The sequence below is a fragment of the Rana temporaria genome, chromosome 4 (assembly GCF_905171775.1).
Source record: "Rana temporaria chromosome 4, aRanTem1.1, whole genome shotgun sequence".
NCBI classification, from domain to species: domain Eukaryota; kingdom Metazoa; phylum Chordata; class Amphibia; order Anura; family Ranidae; genus Rana; species Rana temporaria.
This window is the reverse complement of record NC_053492.1, coordinates 78,373,399-78,398,510: the sequence shown is the minus strand read 5'-3', so window position 1 is coordinate 78,398,510 and position 25,112 is coordinate 78,373,399. Positions and strand designations below refer to the sequence as shown.

General features: G+C 45.2%; 1 protein-coding gene across 1 annotated transcript; it reads left to right on the top strand.

Moving 5' to 3' along the window:
• The first annotated feature begins 7,814 nt into the window (after positions 1-7,814).
• Positions 7,815-18,509, top strand: MYCN (MYCN proto-oncogene, bHLH transcription factor). Its single transcript, XM_040348566.1, has 3 exons — positions 7,815-7,915; positions 8,783-9,589; positions 17,505-18,509. The coding sequence occupies exons 2-3, from the start codon at positions 8,854-8,856 to the stop codon at positions 18,131-18,133; spliced, it is 1,365 nt and encodes a 454-aa protein (XP_040204500.1). The 5' UTR covers positions 7,815-7,915; positions 8,783-8,853; the 3' UTR covers positions 18,134-18,509.
• Positions 18,510-25,112: the final 6,603 nt, after the last annotated feature.

Below are 25,112 nucleotides of genomic sequence, written 5' to 3'. Positions count from 1 at the left end.
ACACAACCAGGACTAAAGGAATAAAAAAGGGAAAAAAAAAAGTCAAGTTGGGGAAAGATTAAACCACTCTCTTCTAAAGTTTTCAAACAACTTTCAAAAACAAATATATATCCCCCAAGCATCATCATAAGTGAATAATCAAATGAATACAGCTCTTTGCAAAAGTGAGCAAAATACAATTTGAGTGCATAATGAAATTAAAATGACCAGGACATTAATATGTTATAAAGCCTTGTCTGAACAAAAGCATGCAGGATTATTATAGTAGAGCAAAAACATTGCAGCCTGTTGAAATAGTTATTACCGTATTTATTGGCGTATACCGCGCACTTTTTTCCCCTTAAAATAAGGGAAAAACCGTGGGTGCGCGATATACGCCGATACCCGCTTCCCGCACTGAGTTTGAACTGCGCCGCCGATATATACCGAGCGCAGTACACTCGGGTACATTCGGCCAGGCTCGGCTTCGCTTGCGGTCACGCTCTGTGACGCCTCCTAGAAGCCGAGTGTGCCCGAGTGTACTGCGCTCGGTACATGTCGGCGGCGGCAGCGTTCAAACACAGCGCGGGAAGCAGGGATTCGACTCAGAGACAGCGTGGGAGGACACCAACGAGGCCGCAGACGGACTCCAGACCGGACAAGGCCGCCGATGGACGCCGGGTAAGACACGGACGAGGGGTATTCAAACTGTAAGTATTTTGTTTTTTTCTGAAATTTCCCTTCCAGGCTGGGGGTGCGCGCTATACCCCGATAAATACGGTATATAAAGCGTGACTACACAGGACAATGGGGAAGACTTAAGCTGGCCATACACTATACGAAAAATCGGGCGAAAATCGGTTGTTCAGACAGTTTGTTCGTTTTTCGAACAGTTAATGGGCACAAAAATCGATAATCGTCGGGGCGTTTTTGAGCCGAAAAAACGAAGGACAAGTTTGGAAATTTTCTGACAAACGAACAATAAATCGGAAGGTTAATGTGTTTTCCCGTCTGAACTTTCTGCACTAGGTATATGTAAAAAAAACGACCCAAATTTTTTTTATTTATGTCCACTGAACGATTTATCGGTCATTACACAATGGCACTATCGTTTGCGTTTACGACCGAATGTTCGTTTTTCGAAAGTTCGTTCGGACGATTTTTCGTAGAGTGTATGGCCAGCATTACTTGGAGCACACAGAATCCGGTGCAGCTGTGCATGGTAACCAATCAGCTTATAAGTTTGATGCTGGGTTGACACTACTACACTACTTTCATCCTACTTTGCTCTGCTACATTGGTCCTACATTGGTCCTACATCCATCCTACTTTCATGAACAGGATACTACTTTGGTCCGACTTCAATGATATTCAATGGGCCTGAAGTAGGATCAATGTAGGACCAAAAGTAGTACAGGGAGCATTTTCAAAGTCGGACCGACTTGTGTAGGACGCTACAAGACGCTCTCATAGGGAAACATTGAACACAGAGCAAAGTAGGATGAAGGTAGTGTAGTAGTGTGAACCCAGCCTCAGGCTGGGTTCACACTGGTCTGACAAACGCTCCGACATTGTGAGCTCATGTCGCATGACGTGTGAAAATCCCTATGACAGCCGTCTTAACAGGTCCGACACAAGTCGGTCCCACTTTGAAAATGCTCCCTGTACTACTTTGGTCCGACTTTGATCCTACTTCAACCCATTGAATATCATTGAAGTCGGATCAAAGGATCCTTGTCCTAACAAACCGACTTTTGACAACGCACTGGCTTCTCGGCTCATTCATTGGTCGATTGAAAGCTGTCAATCACATCCAATGACGCGGTGTGTCGGGGGCGGGGCCAAGTGATACAGTCTGCGGCTATGGCCGCCGGCTGTATCACGGGAGCGAGCCCGCGAGAACTAACCCCCATGAGAGAGAGCTCACATGAAGGGGGCTAGTTCTTGTGTGGGGGAGCCGAGGCAGCAGGCGAGGGACCCCAGAAGACCAGGATTAGGGCCACTCTGTGCAAAACAAGCTGCACAGTGGAGGTAAGTATAACATGTTTGTTATTTAAAAAAAAAATAGAAAAATTACCTTGACAATACCTTTAATCATTAAGATAAAAAAGCCTTCTGTGTGCAGCAGCCCCTCTCATACTTACCTGAGCCCCATCTACATCCAGCGATGGTGTAGGAGTGTCTCGGCTGGTACTCCCCTCCTCATTGGCTGGGACAGCAGTGTGGCGCCATTGGCTCCCGCTGCTATCAAAGTCAGTCAGCCAATGAGGAGAGAAATGGGGCGGGACCGGGCAGAAGTTTTGTGTCTGAATGGACACAGGGAGCTGCAGCTCGGCTTGGGTGCCCCCATAGCAAGATACTAGCCATGGGGGGCACTCGATAGGAGGGAGGGGCCAGGAGTGCCAAAGAAGGACCTGAGAAGTGGAGGATCTGGACTTCTCTGTGCAAATCCACTGCACAGAGCAGGTAAGTATAACATGTTTTTTATTTTTATAGGAAAAAAACACAAGATTTTAGTATCATTTTTAAAAGGGATTGTTAAAGGGTTACCAAACCCTTGTGTTTTTTTTTTTTTTAAATAACAAACATGTCATACTTGTCTCCACTGTGCAGTTCGTTTTGCACAGAGTGGCCCCGATCCTTCTCTTCTGAGGTCCCTCAGTGGTGCTAGTAGCTCCTCCCCTCATCGAGTGACTCATCGGAGAAGCGCTCTCCTATGAGACAACCTTGTGGGCGCGCTCCCAAGTCCTGCTTCTGCGTCTATTACACAGAAAGGAGGACTCGGCCCCACCTCGGCGCCCGTGTCATTGGATTAGATTGACAGCAGTGGGAGCCAATGGCGCGGAGTTCAGCTTTAAGCATGCAAAAAAAAAAGAGGCTGTCTGCTATGATGTACACCTTATATAAAATATGAACATGCCACAACTTGAAGGAGCATCCAGAGAATTGCTGGCCTTGTGGTGCAAACTATTAAGCATAATAAATAAGAAAATCAATAAGGCCCCTTTCACACCTGCGGACCGTATGTCCGCTTTTTCATCCATCCGTTTGCGGATGAAAAAGGGACATATATTAGTCCCTATGAGATTGCGGGTGTCAGCGGATAAACATCGGCTGACACCCGATCTCTACCGCCTCCGCAATGATCCGATTCTGCAGATGGAAGAAAACCCTATTTTTCCTTCCGTTTGCCGACATACGGTCCGTGTTCATCCGATCCCCTCATAGGGGAGAGCGGAGAAAAAAAGGGCGGTCGCCGCACAGTGTGCGGGGACCGCCCTGTCATCCGACGACTCAGCGGGGATCAACGGAGCGATCCCCCGCTGAGCATACGGAGGCGGATCATTACTGATGCGCCCCGTGTGAAAGGGGCCTAAATCTTGTGTTATGGCCATATCAGTCCTGCACCAAATCATCAAAGATGTGCAACAGTTTTCTCACCATCTCCAACAGATGTGACAAATTCACATATGTTTTTAAAGTGTCACATAGGAGTTGATTTGAGCACACAGAATCTGTTGCAGTTGTACATGGTAGCCAATCAGCTTCTAACTTCAGCTTGTACAATTAAACTTTGCCAATAAAACCTGGAAGCTAATTGGTTCCTATGCACCAGATTTTGCACTCTCCAGTTTTAGTACAGCTCCCCCTTAGTGTGGCATGAACGGGGCACACAAAAAAACAATCGTTTTCTATGTGTTCTAGTAGCAGTGACCTGCCATATCCAGTGTGAAAAAAATACAGGGCACCGCAAATAGTGTGACCCAAAACATAAAACAAAACCAAAACATGATGCAGAATTTCAGAAAGAAGAAAGTCCTGTGATTCACACCTTAGCATTTTTAGTGCTTTTTGCAGATTTGCACTACAGAACGTGTTCCATAGGAAACTATGTTAAATGGACTGTAGTGCAAATATGCAAAAAGCACTAAAAATGCATAGGTGTGAATCCAGCCTAATACCAAGCAGCGGGTATGAGAGGTACACCCAATATAAAACACACACATCCCTAAACTAGAGGAGAAGCAGCCAGTGCTGGGCTCCTGGTGGCATGATTTTTAGGAAGAAAATTATCCTGCAGGTAATAACACCATGCAATAGAGGCTGGCTAGGGAGATATGAAAATATAAAACATGCACATTTTGAAGCTGGAAGAAAGCAGTGCAGTGCTAGGCTCCAGTGGTGTAAAGTATTAAAAAATAAGAATAGGTTTTTAGGAAGGAGAAAGCCCTGCAGGTTCTCAACCCCATGGAAAAAATAAACAGATGTTCATTATAAAGCATACCCATCCCTAGAACAGTGGTTCTCAACTTCAGTACTCAAGTACTCAACAGGCCATGTTTTGGGAATTTCTCCTAGATAAAATTGCTGTCCAAAATACCAAGCCATTGACTTGCACCTGTGCAAGATAAAGGAAAACCTGCAAACATGGCCTGTTGGGGGTACTGGGGTTGGGGGACTGAGGTTGAGAACCACTGTTCTAGGCTGTAAGGAGCAGCAGCCGCCGTTGCAGTGCTGGGCTCCTGATGAAAAATATTAAACATACTTCATCATTTTAGGAAAAAGAAAGCCCTGCAAGTAATAACTCCATCCATATTAAAAAACGGGATTGGCCATGCGCTGTACAGCCAAAATAAAGCATGCACACCCCTGGAAGGGGTAGCAGTAGCCAATGAAGAGCTGGGCACCTGGTACACAAATATGATACAATTCTAGGAAGGAGAAAGCCCAACATGCAACAGAGGCTGTCTGGAGAGAGGTAGACCTTGTATAAAGCATGCACATTCCAAGGCTGGAAGTATAAACCAGTGCAGTGCTGGGCTTCCTGGAGCAAAATATTAACATAATGCATTGTTTTAGGAAGGAAAACGTCCTACAGGGTATTAACACCTGTACAACAGAAAAGAGGCTGGCTGGTAGGATTTTTTAATATAAGGCATGCAAATCCTTAGGCTGCAAGAACAGCAGCCATCAAAATGATGGACTTCTTGTGCAAAATGGGTTCTGTGTGGTGAGATTTGCATCCAATATAAAGCATGCAAAGCCCTAAATTGGGAGTGCAGGGCACCCTCCCAGGTTCTCTGTTGTGAGGTGCACACCTGATATAAAGCATGCACAGCCCTAAATTGGGAGTGCAAAGGAAGGAGAAACCCTCTCAGGTTCTCTGTGGTGAGGTGCACACCTGACATAAAGCATGCACAGCCCTAAATTGGGAGTGCGGGGCACCTGGTGCAAAGGAAGGAGAAACCCTCTCAGGTTCTCTGTGGTGAGGTGCACACCTGACATAAAGCATGCACAGCCCTAAATTGGGAGTGCGGGGCACCTGGTGCAAAGGAAGGAGAAAACTTCTCAGGTTCTCTGTGGTGAGGTGCACACCTGACATAAAGCATGCACAGCCCTAAATTGGGAGTGCAGGGCACCTGGTGCAAAGGAAGGAGAAAACTTCTCAGGTTCTCTGTGGTGAGGTGCACACCTGACATAAAGCATGCACAGCCCTAAATTGGGAGTGCAGGGCACCTGGTGCAAAGGAAGGAGAAACCCTCTCAGGTTCTCTGTGGTGAGGTGCACACCTGATATAAAGCATGCACAGCCCTAAATTGGGAGTGCAGGGCACCTGGTGCAAAGGAAGGAGAAACCCTCTCAGGTTCTCTGTGGTGAGGTGCACACCTGACATAAAGCATGCACAGCCCTAAATTGGGAGTGCAGGGCACCTGGTGCAAAGGAAGGAGAAACCCTCTCAGGTTCTCTGTGGTGAGGTGCACACCTGATATAAAGCATGCACAGCCCTAAATTTGGAGTGCAGGGCACCTGGTGCAAAGGAAGGAGAAACCCTCTCAGGTTCTCTGTGGCGAGGTGCACACCTGATATAAAGCATGCACAGCCCTAAACTGAAAACGCAGCAGAAAGTGCAGCACTGGGCTTCTGGTACAAAATATTAAACATAATGCATAATATTGGAAAGGAGATGCTCCCTCAGTTTGTGTGTGTAGTAAGACAAGTGCAATAAATAGGTGATGTGCTGGGCACCTGGTGCAACATAATCCATAATATTAGGAAGGAGAAAGCCCCTTATGTTGTGTGTGTGAGGTGAGACAAGTGCAATATATAGGTGCAGTGCAATGCATAATATTGGGAAGGAGAATGCCCCTCAGGCTGTGTGGTGAGATAAGTGCAATATATAGGTGCAGAGCTGGGAACCTGGTGCAGCATATTGCATAATATTAGGAAGGAGAAAGCCCCTGATGTTATGTGTGTGAGGTGGAGCAAGTGCAATATATAATTGCAGAGCTGGGCACCTGGTGCAACATAATGCATTATATTAGGAAGAAGAAAGCCCCTCACATTATGTGTTTGAGGTGATACAAGTGCAATATATAGGTGCAATGCATAATATTGGAAAGGAAAAAGCCCCTTGTGTTGTGTGTGTGAGGTGAGACTAGTGCAATATATAGGTGCAGAGCTAGGCACCTGGTGAAACATAATATTAAGAAGGAGAAATCCCCTCAGACTGTGTGTGGTGAGACAAGTGCAATATATAGGTGCAGCGCTGGGCACCCGGTGCAACATAATGCACAATATTAGGAAGGAAAAAGACCCTCATTTTGTGTGTGCAAGGTGAGACAAGTGCAATATATAAGTGCAGCGCTGTGAACCTGGTGCAACATAATGCATAATATTAGGAAGGAGCAAGCCCCTCATGTTACGTGTATGAGGTGAGACAAGTGCAATATATAGGTGCAGTACATTACAGAATAATGGAAAGGAGAAAGCCTCTTGTGTTGTGTGTGTGTATGAGGTGAGACAAGTGCAATATATAGGTGCAGTACCTTACAAAATAATGGAAAGGAGAAAGCCTCTTGTGTTGCGTGTGTGTGAGGTGAGACAATTGCAATATATAGGTGCAATACATTACAGAATAATGGAAAGGAGAAAGCCTGTTGTGTGTGAGGTGAGACAAGTGCAATATATAGGTGCAGTGCTGGGCACCTGGTGAAACATAATGCATAATATTAGGAAGAAAAAAGCCCCTTGTATTATGTGTGTAAGGTGAGACAAGTGCAATATATAAATGCAGAGCTGGGCACCAGATGCAACATGATGCATAATATTAGGAAGGAGAAAGCCCAACATGTTATGTGTGTGAGGTGAGACAAGTGCAATATATAAGTGCAGTGCTGGGCGGAACATAATATGAGGCAGGAGAAAGCCCCTCAGGCTGTGTGTCGAGATATATACATCATGCACAGGCAGCCTGTAACTGGGAGCAGACAGTGCAGTAGTGTTGGGCTTGTGGTGTAACATATTACATGTACTGTTTGGAAGGAGAAGCCAGTGTAACATGCACAGCTCTGTGAGGAGCAGCCCGTGTGCAGTTAGTGCATTGCTGGTGTAACAATGTATAGAGAAACAATGATCTCACACACATCTATAGGCTGCCTCTCCCCTCCTCCTGCTCGCTCGCCTCTCAGGCTGTGTGGCCAGCAGCACACACACACACACACCATGGGCAGCCTGTATAATGGAGCAGCCTCCCATCTGCCTGCCCCCCTCTCCTCTTTCTTAGCCCTTTGAAGAGCTGCACGGCCGACTGCCCCTGTGAGCCGGAAACCTATTGGGCGATAAGCAGCAGGCTCAGATTTCCCATCCCAGTGAAGGAGGAGGGGGTAAGGAGGAGGCAGGAGGCATTTTGGCGCGAAACAAGTTGCACCTCCCAAGTAGGATGGCTGATGAAGCAAGGAGGGGGGGGGAGGAGGTGGGGTGAAATTGGGTCTTGTCTCTTTTCCCTGTCTCTCTCTATCCGCCTCCCTTTCTCCCGGGTGTGTCTTTTTTTTTTTTTTTTTACTTAATAATATCCAGCAGCTTGGAAGTGCAGTCAGTGACAGTGTGCAGAGTGCAGGGAGAGGAGGGAGTGTTGCACAGCCAGGGACACACACAGGTAAGCAGCCTCTACATTGCATTGGCATTGCTTGCTGCACTTGTCTTCCAGCATGCCCAGCCCTCCTCCTGCCAATGCATGCACTTAGTCATTGGCTGGAGACAGTGGTTACCCGTGGCAACAGGCATGCACAGGTCCAGAGGCAGGATGCTGTTGCTAGGGGTTACCACCCTGGCACATCATTGCCCCTACTTGTCACACCTTGTAGGCTGTCAGAAGGGGAGCAGCTATGGGTTGATCTAGCAGATCCCCAATATTAAAGATCTGGGATCATATATTGATCCTATATACACACACATTTTATTTTTGTATTGTTTTTTATTAAAAAAAAATTGCATGCATATTTTTTTTTTTTTTTTGTTCCCTTGTAGTAGTGATGCACCCAGCATCTTGCTGTCAGGGCTGCCAACTGGTACACAGTGGGCACAGCTCCACCTAGAACTAGTGTCCTGTCTTTCTAGGGAGTGCATGCCATTATTCTATTCGGGGGCAGCAAGGGGGGGGTTGCAAAAGTGATTAACGTCAAGCGATGTGATCTGTCTAAATGACATAACTGAGTGTATTTGGTACGCAGACCTATAGATGCCACCCAGGAGCGGTCTGTATGGCTTTTTTTTTTGCATCTTTATCCATTCAGCAGGCACAGTGCAGTGAGATCAGTCTGTGTGGGTGTTGCTAGCGAATGGTGCAGAGCCCTGTTTCCAGGAGCAGAGCCCCCTGTGCATCCTTTTGCTTGCATCCCCCCCACCTCCCTTCTCCAAAAAAAAAACCTGCATGGACCATTGGCAGTTTCATCCTATTGCTGTTCACCTGGATCTGAGTGTTTGTATCCTAGTCGTGACTGGAGTCTGTCTCTCTCTCTTGCAGATAGTGGCTGGTTGGGTCTTTGGATAAGCCGTCTCTGGTCGTTTTCTTGGTAAGCCAGGAGGAGCTGAAAGATGCCCGGGGTGGTGAGCAAGAACCCCGACCTGGAGTTTGACTCCCTGCAGCCTTGTTTCTACCCAGACGAGGATGACTTTTATCTGTGCGGACCGGACTGTGCTCCCCCAGGAGAAGACATCTGGAAGAAGTTTGAGCTGCTCCCCACGCCTCCTCTCTCCCCTAGTCGAGCTGGGCTGCAGAGTGACCCGTTGTCTCCTGGACAGGGGCCCTTGCTTGAGTATGGCTTACCGGGGGACGGGGATGCCTTGGATTGGGCATCGGAGTTCTTGCTGCTGCCCCCTGAAGCCGACTTGCTGGGGGGTTCAGGCTGGGGTTTGCCGCAGAGCAACGAGCTGGGTTTGTCCCCTTGCAACCTCAAGTCCATCATCATTCAGGACTGCATGTGGAGTGGCTTTTCTGCCAGGGAGAAGCTGGAGAGGGCTGTCAATGAGAAGCTTGGGAAGGCTACCGGGATTGTAGAATCTGGAACCCCAAATCAGACTGGCACTCCTACCGCCAGCAACCTATTGGTGCAAGGAGAGGATTTGAACAACCCTGCTTCTCACTGCGTGGATCCGGCGGTGGTTTTCCCCTTCCCAGTCAATAAAGGAGAGAGCGGCAGAAATGCCCAGGCTGCTACACCCATCAGTGCCATATCCTTAGCCACTGTGCCATCTTCTGTACCCACCAGGAGCTGCATCCAGCCGTGTCGAACCAGCACCAGCTCTGGAGATGAGAGTCACAGTGAGTCTGGTAAGTAGACCAAATCTGCTGCTGGTACTCTGTAGTAGTATACACATAAGACAATTGGGTACCTTCACGTACATTTATATGTAATAATTAAAAATATATATAATATTATTTTTTTATATATATATATATATATATATATATATATCATTTTTTTTTTTTTTATTTATATATATATATATATATATATATATATATATATATATTTATATATATATATATATATATATATATATATTCGTCTTTTTTATTATGATTTTTTGGGGTTTTTAAAGTAAGATTGTACTATATGTTGAACGTTCTACATATTATATAATAGTGAAACCAGCAGTGCAGCAACCTCCAGAAATCAGTCCAAACTTTGCTTTCTTCAGCATGGACATGGCATGTACTTGGCACATCTCTGATTGCCTGCTATGGTTTTATGCACAGCACCATCCTTAACATTTTTTGAATAATCCCTGGAGGCATTTTAGGTATTCCTGGGAAGATCACCAATCAACGGCATTTCCACTTCTCACCCAAGACCTATGTATACATAGATCCTGCATGGACATGGAGTGTACTTGGCACATCTGATTGCCTGCAATGGGTTTCTGTAAGGCTCTGTTTCCTTAAAATGTTTGGACTAAGTTCCATTTTAGGTGTTCCACTGAAGGTCTCCAACCATTGGCATTGCCACTTCTCACCCAGGATCTATGTATGAATAGGTCCTTCATGGACATGAAGTGTACTTGGCATATCTCTGATTGCCAACTATGAGTTTCTGCACAGCACCATCCTTTAAAATGTTTTGGAATAAGCCCAGAAGACCTTTTTAGATGTTCCACAGAAGGTCACCAAATGTTGGCATTGCCAGTTCTCATTCAGGACCTATGTATGCATAGGTCCTGAAGTACATGGAATGTACTTGGCACATCTCTAATTGTTTGCTATGGGTTTCTGCACATAACCACCTTATAAATGTTTGAACTATACCCCAAAGCCCATTCTAGGTGTCCCACAGAAGGTCACAGACGGTTGGCATTGGCATATTCTCACCCAGGACCTAAGCACTTTGAGTTTGTGGGTGTGTTGAACAGAGTACAAATAAAATGAGTCACTCTAAGCTTCATCTGTAGAAAGTCTTGATATCAAGTTATTACTTGTAGGCAATGCCTAGCTTGTTGTGTCTTTTTATCCTCTGAAATAATGGGTGCTGTAATTTACAATCAACGTTTAGTGCGTTTTTGTATTATTTACGTCAATCATTTGCTTTCAACATAATCTCCCTTTGTGCTGCTCGGTGATTAGTTGTAGTTCTTCTGAAGGACCTCGGGGCTGACTCTTCAATCTTTTGCTGACCCTTTGATGGGTTTTGATGCTCTATGAGCTAAAAAAAAAAAACCTCTCTTGTGCATAGAATCAGGTTTGAATTGTAGGAAGGTAGCTCTTGTTTGTTTGGAAGTAAGATGCATTCAGCAGCATATTCAAGGTTAGAAGCAAGATTTACTCAGGTCAAGGGCAGGCAGTGCTCTCTGCAATATTCATTAGCTGTAACAGTAAGCAGCGGACTGAAAAAAAAAAAAAATGTTCGATTTATTAGAATAGAAGCTCTTGAAAGCGCTGACACGGTAACTCCAGCTCACAAAGTCCTTTTCTCTTTTGACCTCGCTCATACAACAGGCATAGCGCAGGCCACTCAATCAGCCGCCCATTGAGCTGCGAGGCCAGCAGATGGCGGTGTTTTTTTGCTTTTAATTCTGAAAGGGTTCATTGAATTAAGAGAGACCTTTTTAGGCAGCTGAAGCAGCAGACGGGGTTTTCTGTATATCTAAAAGGTAATCCTATCATGTTAGTTACTAGTAACAGATGCCTGGCAACTTAAAGAGCAGCTTCTCAGGCAGAATTACAACGCCATGTTGCCAGCAAGCCCCTCAGTCTACCCTTTATCCCACTGCCCTACTAATTAGGATATAGCCACTCAATTTCTTACAAAGGTAAATAGCTTCTGTTTGCAGGGTTTTTGTATTAAATAGCCAGCTACCATGATCTCATTATAATAAAACAGCCTTTCTCATCCAGGGTTCCTCTAAAGGTTGCTAGGGATTCTTCCGCATTGAACAGTTTCTGCCTCTTAGGTAGGTAACCACTGACACCAATGATCTTTTAAGCTATTTAAAAGAAGGGGGATGCTTCCCACTGACCACCGGAGTAAGGGGCACTCTTCCCTCAGACCAGCAATGTAAAGGGGGCGTGCCTCCCTCTCAGACCAGCAATGTAAAGGGGGCGTGCCTCCCTCTCAGACCAGCAATGTAAAGGGGGCGTGCCTCCCTCTCTGGCCAGCAATGTAAAGGGGGCGTGCCTCCCTCTCAGACCAGCAATGTAAAGGGGGCGTGCCTCCCTCTCTGGCCAGCAATGTAAAGGGGGCGTGCCTCCCTCTCAGACCAGCAATGTAAAGGGGGCGTGCCTCCCTCTCAGACCAGCAATGTAAAGGGGGCGTGCCTCCCTCTCAGACCAGCAATGTAAAGGGGGCGTGCCTCCCTCTCTGGCCAGCAATGTAAAGGGGGCGTGCCTCCCTCTTAGACCAGCAATGTAAAGGGTGGCGTGCCTCCCTCTCTGGCCAGCAATGTAAAGGGGGGCGTGCCTCCCTCTCTGGCCAGCAATGTAAAGAGTGGCGTGCCTCCCTCTCTGGCCAGCAATGTAAAAGGGGGCGTGCCTCCCTCTCTGGCCATCAATGTAAAGGGGGGCGTGCCTCCCTCTCTGGCCAGAAATGTAAAGGGGGGCGTGCCTCTCTCTCCCTCTGGCCAGCAATGTAAAGGGGGTGTGCCTCTCTCTCTCTCTCTCTCTCTCTCTCTCTCTCTCTCTCTCTCTCTCTCTCTCTCTCTCTCTCTCTCTCTCTCTCTCTCAATGTAAAGGGGGCGTGCCTCCCTCTTTGGCCAGCAATGTAAGGGGGCGTGTCTGTCTCTCTCTGTAAAAGGGGACGTGCCGCTCTCTCTGGCCAGCAATGTAAGGGGGCGTGTCTGTCTCTCTCTGTAAAAGGGAACGTGCCTCTCTCTCTGGCCTGCAACGTAAAGGGGGCGTGCCTCTCTTGCCACCAATGTAAGGGGGGGTGCCTCTCCCTCTGGCCACCAATGTAAGGGGGTGTGTCTTTCTCTAAAGGGGGCGTGCCTCTCTGGCCTGCAATGTAAAGGGGGTGTCCCCCCTCTCTCTCGCCACCATTGTAAAGGGGGCATGCCTCTCTCACTCTCTGGCCTGCAATGTAAAGGGGGCGTGCCTCCCTCAGACCAGCAATGTAAAGGGGGCGTGCCTCCCTCAGACCAGCAATGTAAAGGGGGCGTGCCTCCCTCTCAGACCAGCAATGTAAAGGGGGCGTGCCTCCCTCAGACCAGCAATGTAAAGGGGGTGTGTCTGTGTCTCTCTGTAAAGGGGATGTGCCTCTCTCTGGCCTGCAACGTAAAGGGGCGTGCCTCTCTCTTGCCACCAATGTAAAGGGAGTGTGCCTCTCCCTCTGGCCACCAATGTAAGGGGGTGTGTGTCTCTCTCTCTAAAGGGGGCGTGCCTCTCTGGCCTGCAATGTAAAGGGGGTCTCTCTCTCTCTCTCGCTCTCTCTCGCCACCATTGTAAAGGGGGCATGCCTCTCTCACGCTCTGGCCTGCAATGTAAAGGGGGCGTGCTCCTGCAATGTAAAGGGGGCGTGCCTCTCCCTCTGGCCACCAATGTAAGGGGGCGTGTGTCTCTCTATGGCCTGCAGTGTAAAGGGGACGTGCCTCCCTCTGGCCTGAAATGTAAAGGGGGTGTGCCTCTCTCTCTCTCCCTCTGGCCACCAATGTAAAGTGGGCGTGCTTCTCTCTCTCGCCTGTATTATTGGGGTTTCCTCTGTGTTAAAAACGTGCTTTTGCTGGTACATCATGAATGTGAGCATCATGTATGGACAGTAATCTTAGCTCCTGTGTTTGACCATTCCTCATTTTGCATGTGGTAGCCACAGCCATTTAAAAGCAGAGGCTTAGATTGCTTTCTCTATGTAGATCTAGAAAGGTAAGCCTGTTAATTGGCCACACTTGGTGATTCAGTTCCCATTGTAAATCAATATTCTGCTTTCTGTTTATTGTAAGTTACTATGTTATTGGGGCAATTAAAAAAAAAAACCTTTAGTGATGCTGTATGTGTGAACACTATAGCTTGTAGTCTGGGGTGGCCATAGGTAACCTTTTTAGGAATGTTTTTTTGCATTACACCTTGGAGAAGGGGTAGGTATAGCACCAACAGAGGATACTGGTTTTGTTTTTAGTGCACCGCAAAGGTACGCAGCTTTGGGGCAGCAGAGCACTAGAACGGCATTCAGGACACTTGTGTAGCCTGCTGTCAAACAGCAGTGATGTGTGCAACACCCCACTGATGCCAATGCACAGCACTGAGGTGCGCAATTATGCAGTTTAAGCAATATCTTCCTGTAGTATTCAGTATATAAAAATGCATGTGAAACTCACCTAGCTGTGAACTTGCAAATGGGAGGATCTTTGAACATTAACCTTCCTACCTAATGTAAGGGAGGAGAGGCTTCAAGAAGCTCCGGATCCAGAGGGCGTTTTAAGTACATCTTCAGATTTGGGATTCAGCTTGCGCATATTTTGATCTGACATGGTGCTTTATATGGCTACATATGACTACAGATATAATAAACCAATGGCAGTTTTTTACAAATATGACAATGTGCGTTTGTTTTTGATCTATTATGTAGCTATGCTCAGTAGGGTTATGGTTTCCAGATATCCTTCATCTTTCACGTCTAATGTCATCTGTGTCTCTGGACAATTAATTATGAAATCTCTTCCATACTGTGGATGTTGGAATTTAAGAACACCAAGCTAGAAGCTAGGCTGGGCTCTTCTAGTTTTAAGCCTGGCACAGATACTGACTCACAACTGTTGGCAATATAGAGCTGATAATGATTGCAGTTACAGCAAATTGCTGTGTAATTAATAAGCATGAGTTGTGTATCTTTTTCACTGCTACGTTCGATCAGCAAATCGAGTGAATCTGATCCTTTTTCAGCAAAACACAGCTTTATTTTCTTCTACATGTATGTAGATTTGTCTAATCGGTGGAGAATCATAAACCCCATTAATTGGACTCCTCAGGATTTTACATTATTCCTGCTAAATAGGATCTGCTTTCAGAAGCTTGGAATAATAAACAATAAAAAAAAAAAGAAAATGTCAGTTAGCTAGAATAAGTCGGAATAGACCGAATTGTGGATTAATTCACCCATGTCTACTTGCTGATGTCTTACAGAGTAAATGGGGTTAATTTACTAAAACTGGAGAGTGCAAAATCTGGTGCAGCTGTTCATGGTAGCCAATCAGCTTCTAACTTCAGCTTGTTCAAGTAAGCTTTGAAAAAAAGCACACCACACTGGAAGCCGATTGGTTTATATGCAGAGCTGCACCAGATTTTGCACTCTCCAGTTTTAGTAAATCAACCCCCATGTGTTGAGTCTAGCAGCGCTTGGCACTCTTTGTTTCTACAAGGTCCACACAGCATAACCACATTAGGGTGTTAGGAGAACTGCAATCCTTTCTGTGAAAACAAACTTACTTTGTTGGTGTCCCCAGGCCTCTAACAGCCTTCCACACATACAGGGATTTAGCCTAAGCTCCTGTGTGTCTCTTTCATGTTTGTTTCTTGACAGCTCCGAGGAAGCACTTCCTTACAACAGCTGTCTTATTGGCTGGAAACCAAATGCCCGGCTTAGAGGGGCCTACAGATCTGACCAGCAGCGCACTGTGTTTTCGGAACAAACCCAGCGATTGTCTCTCCCAGGCAGATGATTTGTACAGTTTTAGTGTGCGCTTTTTATTTCTCCCCAAGCACAGCAAATCTCCAATTTATGTTATTCACAATGCGTCTAAGAAACTGTACAATTTGTGCCATTGTGCTTAATCTAATCAACTTAGGAGAGGTTGTGACTAGTGATGAGTCAATCCATCCACAAATTGGGTAAAGCTGGGGAATACTTTCCACAATTTGCAGCTTTTCGGCCCTGGTAGAGCTATAAAAACTATAGCCATCAAAATTGTATCTAATTTTATTTTATTTTCTCTGGGAAGGGTTTTGAGGGCAGATGTGTATTGTTCCATAGAAATTTAAGCAGAATGCCAACATCTTATGTCAGGGGGGCACCTTAATATAAGGGTTCTTCAAAAAGGTTCTGCACTTTTTTTAAACTCTATTAAATAAAAAAAAGTGCAGAAACTTTTTGAAGACCCCTTGTAGTTGCTTCCTACTTCTATATGATTGGGTATACACACATTCAGTTTGCAGATGGGATGAATCTCACTGGTGCTTTAGATCTCTTGAAAGTTTGTGTTGAAATCTTTTAATCTGCCTCTATGCCATTGGTATTTTTAAGTCAACCAAGAACGTGTTTTTTTTTTTTTTTTTTTTTTTTTTTTTTATTCCTTTTCCCTGCATTCTTCATGATGGAGGGGTAGACACTAATGTGTGTAGCTTTTAGATGGGGTAATCCAACAAAAGAGAGAGAGTGCTCTTCAATTGAAAAGATTCAGCAAAGTTAAGCCAGCCATAGACGATTCAAATCTTGGCCAGTTTAGAGGGGACAATATGAGATTCGAACCATGTATGGGCAGGCTCAAATAATTTGGATACAACCAGCATGTCAGAATTTTTTATGTGATTATTGCCAGTTGCTATAGCCGCTAGCAGTAATTGCTATGTGTTCTCCCTGCAGGGACAGCTCCCCCCCGCTGGGAGAACACAATAGCTCCAATGGAGGGATTCCTTTATCAACACTGACTGTGTTGTGATGGGGGAAACCAGCAATTTTCTTTCCTGTAACCTGTGGTTGCAGGAAAGAAAATCACACCATCCATTGCCAGCTTTAGTGAACCATTATAGCCCTCGGTCCTTCTCAATGGCCGCTGGAGATGAGCTGCCAGCTTGTGTGCCAAAATATGGCTTAGTGGTGCCTTGCAGCACTGAGGTCCTCTGTTCATATCCTGAGTTTCCATGTTCTCTATTTGCTTACATGGGTTTCCTCTCTGTACTTCACACTCCAAAGACACGCTGGCAGGGGAGGGGGGAAGCAATAATTTGCTTCTTGAAGACTTTCAACAAGGTCAAAATGTGCATCCCGGCACATTGGAAAGACAAATTCCCCCCCCCCCCCCCCCCCCAATAGCAGACTGGCTGCAACACGTTAGGAAAACTATGTAAATAGAGGACTTGATACACCAGGCCTGGGAAACCCCCCACCAAATTCTGCAAAACCTGGGCATGCTGGCAGACCGAATCAGCAGAATACACTTTTATAAGAGTCTAAAATATTAATTGCTGTCGGATGTTTGACTCCCGTTTAAAAGAAAGAGACAAGGGGGCTTGTCTCTGGGCTTTTACGACTACACACCGGCTCTTATGACTATACTCGTCATACCGGACAAACACTGGACATCGGGATTCATACCACTATAACGCCTTTTATCATAACTCTTTCAAAGACGAAAGAATCTAGTACTGACCAACTGCAGCTCCCCCCCCCCCCCTTCTCTCCTTCATTCCCGACACCCCTTTTCTCTAACTTGGAGGGACCTTCACGTGCCTTGACAGACCCAAGAATATTGCCTCATCCACAGGTCTAGGCTTGGTCCCTCTCCAAGAAGGACCATGTAAGGCTATTCAGGTCTTGATATATTTGAGCTACTTATGAAACATTACCGGTTTCAACCAATTCAGTTGACATCTATGTTAAATATTCTGTTTTGCAGCCTAACTACTGTTTATACTCTTTTATGAAAAATTGTATTGTAACATCTCTATGCTTGTACTTTAACAAACCTTTTAATAAAATTATTTGGAATGAAAAGTCTTAATGAATTTAATGTATATGAAACCTAATGTTTATATTTTATTTTTTTAGATGATGACGAAGAAGAGGAGGAGGATGATGAGGAGGAGGAGGATGAAGAAGAAGAAGAAGAGGAAGAAATAGATGTTGTGACAGTGGAGAAAAGGCGATCATCTTCTAACAGAGCAGTTACCTCCCCAACGATTTTGCGCTCAAAAAACATCAACCCCGCCTCGACAAAGAACCTGCCTACTGAACTCATTCTTAAGAGGTGTGCTCCTGTCCATCAACAACACAACTATGCCGCACCCTCCCCATACATGGAGACAGAAGAGGTAGCTCCTCCTCAGAAAAAGCAGAAAAGTGAGGCTGCTCGGCCTGTAAAGAACGTGGTACAACCAAAGTCTAAAAGCTCCAGCCCTCGCAATTACGACTCTGAAGATAGCGAGCGGAGGCGCAACCACAATATTCTTGAACGCCAGCGCCGCAATGACCTGAGGTCGAGTTTCCTAACCTTAAGGGACCATGTACCAGAACTTATTAAAAATGACAAAGCCGCAAAAGTTGTTATCTTGAAAAAAGCCACTGAATATGTTCATTCCCTTCAGGATGAAGAAGAAAAATTATTACTGGAGAAAGAAAAATTGCAGCTTAGACAGCAACAGTTGGTTAAGAAGATTGAAAACTCCCGGACTTGCTAAACGTTCTGATTTTTGTATTTTTTTTGTTTGTTTGTTTTCCCTCCTATTCTGAACTGTCACTGCCACTTTGCACAATTTTTGATTCTTTAAAAGAAAAAAAAATGAAAAAAAAAAAATACAGATTTAAGCATTTTTGACGTTACGAATGTTGGCTTAATTTCAAATCCAGTTCACTCTACAGATGAAATACAATTTTTTTGTATTAGATGTTATTTTGATTTGTGGTTCTGAAACAACTGGATGATATCTTTTGAGGAGTTAAGTAGACTGCCAAATAATTTACTGTTGTGTTATCTCTGTTTTTGGATATATATTGTTTTTGTTACTTATGTACTTTTTAGATGTTTTCATGTGTTTGTTTTTTTACATTTTTTATTTTGAGCTGCTGATTTTTTTTTTTTTTTCTTTTTTTTTTTCTTTTTTTTTTTCAATAGCCTGTTTTATTTTTTTGGTAATGGCCTCAGTTTTTTTTTTTTTTTTTTTAATGGTGCTCATTTTGTAACAGATGTTACTGTTCTGGGGTTAGCACTTGTACCTCTGGAGGAATTTCTGTATATACCATTAATACTCCTTCTTTTTTTTTTTTTTGCCTTTTTGTACAATTTACTTGGGCTACGCTTGATAGCTCTCACTACCAATATGCGACTGGAAGTTCAGACCTAAGTACTGTAACACCTCAATGTTTGAGGAGCATGTTTTTTTGTATACAAATATATTGTTTAATCTCTTGTTATGTACTGGACTAATTCTTACACTGCCTGTATACTTTAGTATAATGCTGATACATAACTAAATTTGATACTTATATTTTCGTATGAAAATGAGTTGTGAAAGTTTTGAGTAGATATTACTTTATCACCTTTTGAACAAAGAACTTTTTGTAAAGAAAGTTATATATGCCTTGTTTTCTTAGCCTGTTTGTCTCTTTTTCCTGTTTTTAATTGTATTTGTTCCTGTTTGGCACATAGAACCAGAGGATTTTGGAGTTCTGTTTTTTTTTTTTTTTTTCTTTTTTTACCATTTCGTTTTTCAACCAATGTACATTTTTAGTGCTTCTTCTTCTAGCACTTTGAAATACCTCATGTTTATGAAAATAAATAGTGAAAAATTATAATGCCTGGAATTTCTTTATGGTTTTAAAGGAGTTAAATGTCTCTTACAGCCAGCTCAGAAGAGAAGTATTGCATACAGGAAGGTCTAAAGAACATCCTTTTTTAAGTTTAAAGTTGGCATTAAATGTAAAATGCTTAACCTAGTTCAGGGCTGTCAGCACATAGGCCACCTCCAGGTGCCTGCACACGAGGTCTATTTTTATTTTATGTGCTCCACATGCCCAAAATGCTGAGGGCTCGGATAGGTAGATACATCTGGATTGATTGGTGAAGAGCCCAGTCCAACACCCCGAGCCTCGCTATTGTAATAGGTAGCCTCACTTGCCAAATGTATAGCTTAGAACAGGGTTCAACAAACCCCAGGCCGCCATGGCGCCTATAAATTGTGTCCTGGTGCCTGGGCTTTTGTTGGCACTTCTGTATCCCCCTCCTACTTGCCAACTGTGCTATAGCCAAAAGATGGCTACTGGGCAGTTGTCCAGTTCTGGGAGGACCTCTATTGAAGTGCTCTCAGAATCCGGCCCCATAAGGCATGCATCGGGCACACTCTGTGATTGCTGTCCTTCAGACACAGCCAATCGAGGTAAAGGCCCAATCACAATGGCCCTTTACCATGTGATTAACTGTGTCCAATCATAGCTGGTCACATGTAAACAAATGTGACCCGGGAAAAAGTGTGTGCTGTTTAGGCTCGATAGGGAGGGGGTGTGTAGACAATGCATCCGAAGCTGCTGCTAGAGTGCCGACAGAGAATAGAGCCCGTTCTGGCTCCTGCAAAGGTTCAAGGAAGAAAGGGTGACCCCCTGGAAGTCGCACATCTACGATGAATGAAGTGGCAACTTCAGCCTGGACTCCTCCGTCATGACTAAGCTCCTGAGGGGGGCAGAGTGAAACTCGTTGGTGGAGTGGCCTGGTCGAAGTCCATGCTGAGGTTGCCACTCCTTTCATCATAGCAAGACACCATAGATGTGCGACTTCCAGGGGTCACCCTTTCCTTCCTTGAACACATATAAACAAATGCTGGATATCGGCATTTACTTTTCTCAGCGCTATCACAGTGTGGAGGAAAGGAAAACAGATAATTGGCTATTCTGTGACAGGAGACCTATACACTGATAATTAGGGCAACCCCATTGGTGCCAATTAATGTCCATGAGTGCAGCTTATCAGTGAAGAAGAAAAATCGTTTATATTTGCAAAATAACCGAAATAAAAGGTTTTTGTTTCACAATTCTCAATCTTTGTTCGTTTAGCAAAAACCCAGTGGTTATTAACCACTTCAATACAGGGCATTTTCACCCCCTTCCTGCCCAGACCAATTTTTAGTTTTCAGCGCTGTCACACTTTGAATGACAATTGCACGGTTATGCGACGTGGCTTCCAAATAAAATTTGATGTCCTTCCCCCCCCCCCCCCCCCGCAAATAGAGCTTTTGTTTACAGTGCTGCATGACTGTGCAATTGTCTTTCAAAGTGTGACTGCTGAAAAATGACCTGGGCAGGAGGAGGATCAAAGTGCCCAGTAGACACTAGGTAGTAGCTTCAATGCATATTTGTCAAGTCCTGGCCTAAAAGGTGGTTGGGAAAACTCCAGGCAGGCAGCTGAATACTCCTGTTTACATACCCTTTTTTAGTAACCTATCTTAACCTTTTTTTTTTTTTTTTTTTTTTTACCACGGAGGAACCATTGAAATTATGTTTTTGGAGTTGGGGATCCATTGCTAATAACATGTCTACAGTTTAGGGTCCCTATTAACCACTTCAGCCCCGGAGGATTTGGCTTCTGAATGACCAGAGTAATTTGGCACTGCGCTGCTTTAACTGGTAATTACGCGGTCACGCAATGCTGTACGCAAACAAAATTTGCGTCCTTTTTTTCCCCACAAATAGAGATTTCTTGTAATGGTATTTGCCTCTGCGATTTAATTTGTTTTGCGATATAAATGGAAAATTACTGAAAATGTTGAAAAAATAAATAAAAAAAAAAACAATTTCAGTCATACATCTAAGCCAACATTTATTCAGCCACATGTCTTTTGGTAAAAAAAAATGTAATTAAATGTATATTTATTGGTTTGCACAAAAGTTATAGCGTCTACAAACTAGGGTACATTTTCTGGAATTTCTGCATTTTTTGAGGTGCTAAAATGGAAGGGCAGTACAAACCCCCCCCCCCCCCCCCCCAAAACGACCACATTTGGGAAAGTATAAACCCCAAGGAAATTGCTGAGAGGCATGTTAAAGCCCATTGAATTTTTTATTTTTTTTTTGTCACAAATGATTGAAAAATGGAAAAAAAAAAAAAACAATACACAAAGGGCCAGATTCACAGAAAAAGTATGCAGGAGTATCTGCTGATACTCCGGCGTACTTTCAAATTTGCCGCGTTGTATGTTTATTTTGAATTCTCAAACAAAGATACAATGGCATTTGGCTAAGATCCGACAGGCTTCGTACACTTTCGGATCTTAGGATGCAATACTTCGGCACCCCCTGGGTGGAGTTGGCATTGTTTTCTGCGTCGGGTATGCTAATTAGCTAGAGAAAGGGTAACCGCTCAAAGAGAACCAGATAATCAAGTTCCTGTGGTCCGAACCTAGGGTGCAGGCAATGCAATCAGGATGCAGGTTTGAATACAAGAAAGGGCTGGGAATAAGCACTGAGATACAGTGCGAAACGCGTCAGATTTTTTGTTCTGTTTTTGGCCGTGGCATGTATTTTGTGATCCATTTTCAATAAATGGAAAAGTTTTTTTGGAGTGCGGCTGTCCCAGCCCTTTCTTGTATTCAAACCTATGCTAATTAGCTGTTTACGGCGTTCCACGAAGGTACGCGTGTTCGTCGCATTCTCTTACGTCGTCGCTAGTCGGCTTTTCCCGTCGTAAAGTTGCGATTGCTATTTAGGTGGTGTAAAAATAGACAGCCCATGTTAAAGTATGGCCGTCGTTCCCACGTCAAATTTAAAAAAAAATTTTTTGCGTAAGACGTCCGGGAATAGGAAAGGACGTAACGCACGTCGCCGTTAAAAAAATTATGTCGGTGCGACGTCATTTCGCGCAAAGCACGGCGGGAAAATTCAAAACGGAGCATGCGCAGTACGTTCGGCGCGGGAACGCGCCTAATTTAAATGATACACGCCCCATTTGAATTAGGCGGGCTTGCGCCGGACGGCTTTACGCTACGCCGCCGCAAGTTTACAGGCAAGTGCTTTGTGAATCAAGCACTTGCACTGAAAACTTGCGGCGGTGTAACGTAAATGACATACGTTACGCCGCCGCATTTGGCCCATTTTGTCACTAAATAATATTTTGTTCACACGTGCCATGGTTATATGTGGAATTACACCCCAAAATACATTCTGCTGCTCCTCCATGGGGATACCCCATGTGTGAGACTTTTTTTGAAGTCTAACCGCGTACACGGCCCTGAAAACCAGTCACCGACCTTCAGGCTTTCTAAGGGCGTACATTTTTGATTTCACTCCTCACTGCCTATCACAGTTTTGGAGGCAGTAAAATGCCCAGATAGCACAAACACCCCCCCCCCCCCCAAATAGACACCCCAAGCTATTTGCTGAGAGGAATGGTGAGTATTTTGCAGATCTTGCTTTTTGTCACAAAGTTTTGAAAAAAAAAATTATTTTCTTTCTTAATTTTCAAAAATAAATGAGAGCTGCAAACTACTGACCATACCTCTTAGCAAATACATTGGGGTGTCTACTTTCCAAAATGGGGTCATTTGGGGGAGTTTTGTGCTTTCTGGACATTTCAGGGCCTCCATAACTGTGATAGGTAGTGAGGAGTAAAATTACAGCCTCAGTTTCCTTGTGGTCCGCGCGCTTTTGGTATTGTTTACTATACGGCCGCCATTTTCCTGGAGTCCGCGCGCTTTTGGTACTGTTTACTATACAGCGCCATTTTCCCGGAGTCCGCACACTTTTCTCTGTAGGGCGGCCCTTCGGCAGACATATTTTCGGTGGTTTCGCTCTCTAGTAATAGGGTCCGCATTCTTGGCAGTGCAATACAGCCGGTTTCTTTCCTGCTATATCTCGGGCACGTGCTGCGGCTCCAGGGAATACACTTCTGTCAGGTCAGCGCTGGGCAGCTTTTCTTTCTTCCCCACCAGCGTGGTGAGTCCTCTGGGTCCCCCGCTTTACCCTCAGTTTTATAATACGCAGCGAAGAGGGTGGGTTGGTGCTGGTGCTACGTCCCCCACGGTCAGACGAGTGGTCGTTATGGCATCTAAAGCGGTTGCCTCTTCCCCTGACATGCCTGTAATAGCAACCGGTGTGCCTGCACCTACAGTATCTGCGGAGGCTATGTCAGCAGTCCTGGAAGCCTTTGTGGCCAGGGTGGCTATGGTGTGTGTGTGAAAAAGGGGGGTAAAAAGCGCCCCCTCCCCCCACCATCTTCTGGGGGGTTATCTGATTCAGATTCGGGCCCGGCTACAGGCCCAGGTTCTGAGGTGTCAGAGGTTATGGACTACGGACAGTGATGATGACTCCGTGTCCGGGTCAGCACATGATGGGGCACTGGTTGAAGCACTTCTCACCGCGGTGCTTGATACCCTTAAATTGGAGGATTAGTCAGGCTCATCTGCAGAGGTGTCTGTTCCTTTTTGGTTTTGCAAGCCTGCCCGCACTGAAAAGGTGTTTCCTTGTGTGCCTTACTTAGATAAGCTTTTGTACAAGGAATGGAATCGCCCGCAGAGAACCTTCTCTGTTCCGAAATGTATTGCGGTACGTTATCCCTTTGAGGAAGATTTTCTAAAAAAAATTGACCTCTTCCCCGGTTGTGGACCCTCTGGTGTCCAGACTAAACAAAGTTACCACGCTCCCAGTGGAAGGTGCACCTGCTTTCAAGGACCCAGCGGATAAGAGAGCTAAGGCAGTGGCCCGCTCTCTGTTCATGGTGGTGGGGTCAGCAGTGTGTCTGGCTGTCGCTGGTGCCTTGGTGGCCCAGATGCTTACAGAGTGGGCTAAGATGCTGCACCATGAGTTAATGGAACACCAGGCTTCTCCGACCTTTGTGGACCTGGCCGACCAATTGGTACAGGGTCTCAAGTTTGTGTGTGAGTCAGCGTTGGATACCATTCCATTGCTGTCCAGAGCCTCGGTCTCTGCAGTGGTCCTGCGTCACCTAATTTGGCTAAAATGCTGGTCTGCAGACCTGGCTTCCAAGAAGGCCTTACTTGATTTGCCTTTCAAGGAAGAACGGCTCTTCGGAGTCTCCCTGGATGACATTAAAAAGGATGCCATGGGCGGTAAGAGTACTCTGCTTCTGCAATCCAAAAAGGGTAAAGAGCCACGCCGTAGGCATGGGCCATTCTTCTCCGCTCATAAGCGGCTTGCATGCGCAGTACGTTCGGCGCGGGAACGCGCCTAATTTAAATGATACACGCCCCATTTGAATTAGGCGGGCTTGCGCCGGACGGCTTTACGCTACGCCGCCGCAAGTTTACAGGCAAGTGCTTTGTGAATCAAGCACTTGTGCTGAAAACTTGCGGCGGTGTAACGTAAATGACATACGTTACGCCGCCGCATTTGGCCCATTTTGTCACTAAATAATATTTTGTTCACACGTGCCATGGTTATATGTGGAATTACACCCCAAAATACATTCTGCTGCTCCTCCATGGGGATACCCCATGTGTGAGACTTTTTTTGCAGTCTAACCGCGTACACGGCCCTGAAAACCAGTCACCGACCTTCAGGCTTTCTAAGGGCGTACATTTTTGATTTCACTCCTCACTGCCTATCACAGTTTTGGAGGCAGTAAAATGCCCAGATAGCACAAACACCCCCCCCCCCCCCCCAAATAGACACCCCAAGCTATTTGCTGAGAGGTATGGTGAGTATTTTGCAGATGTT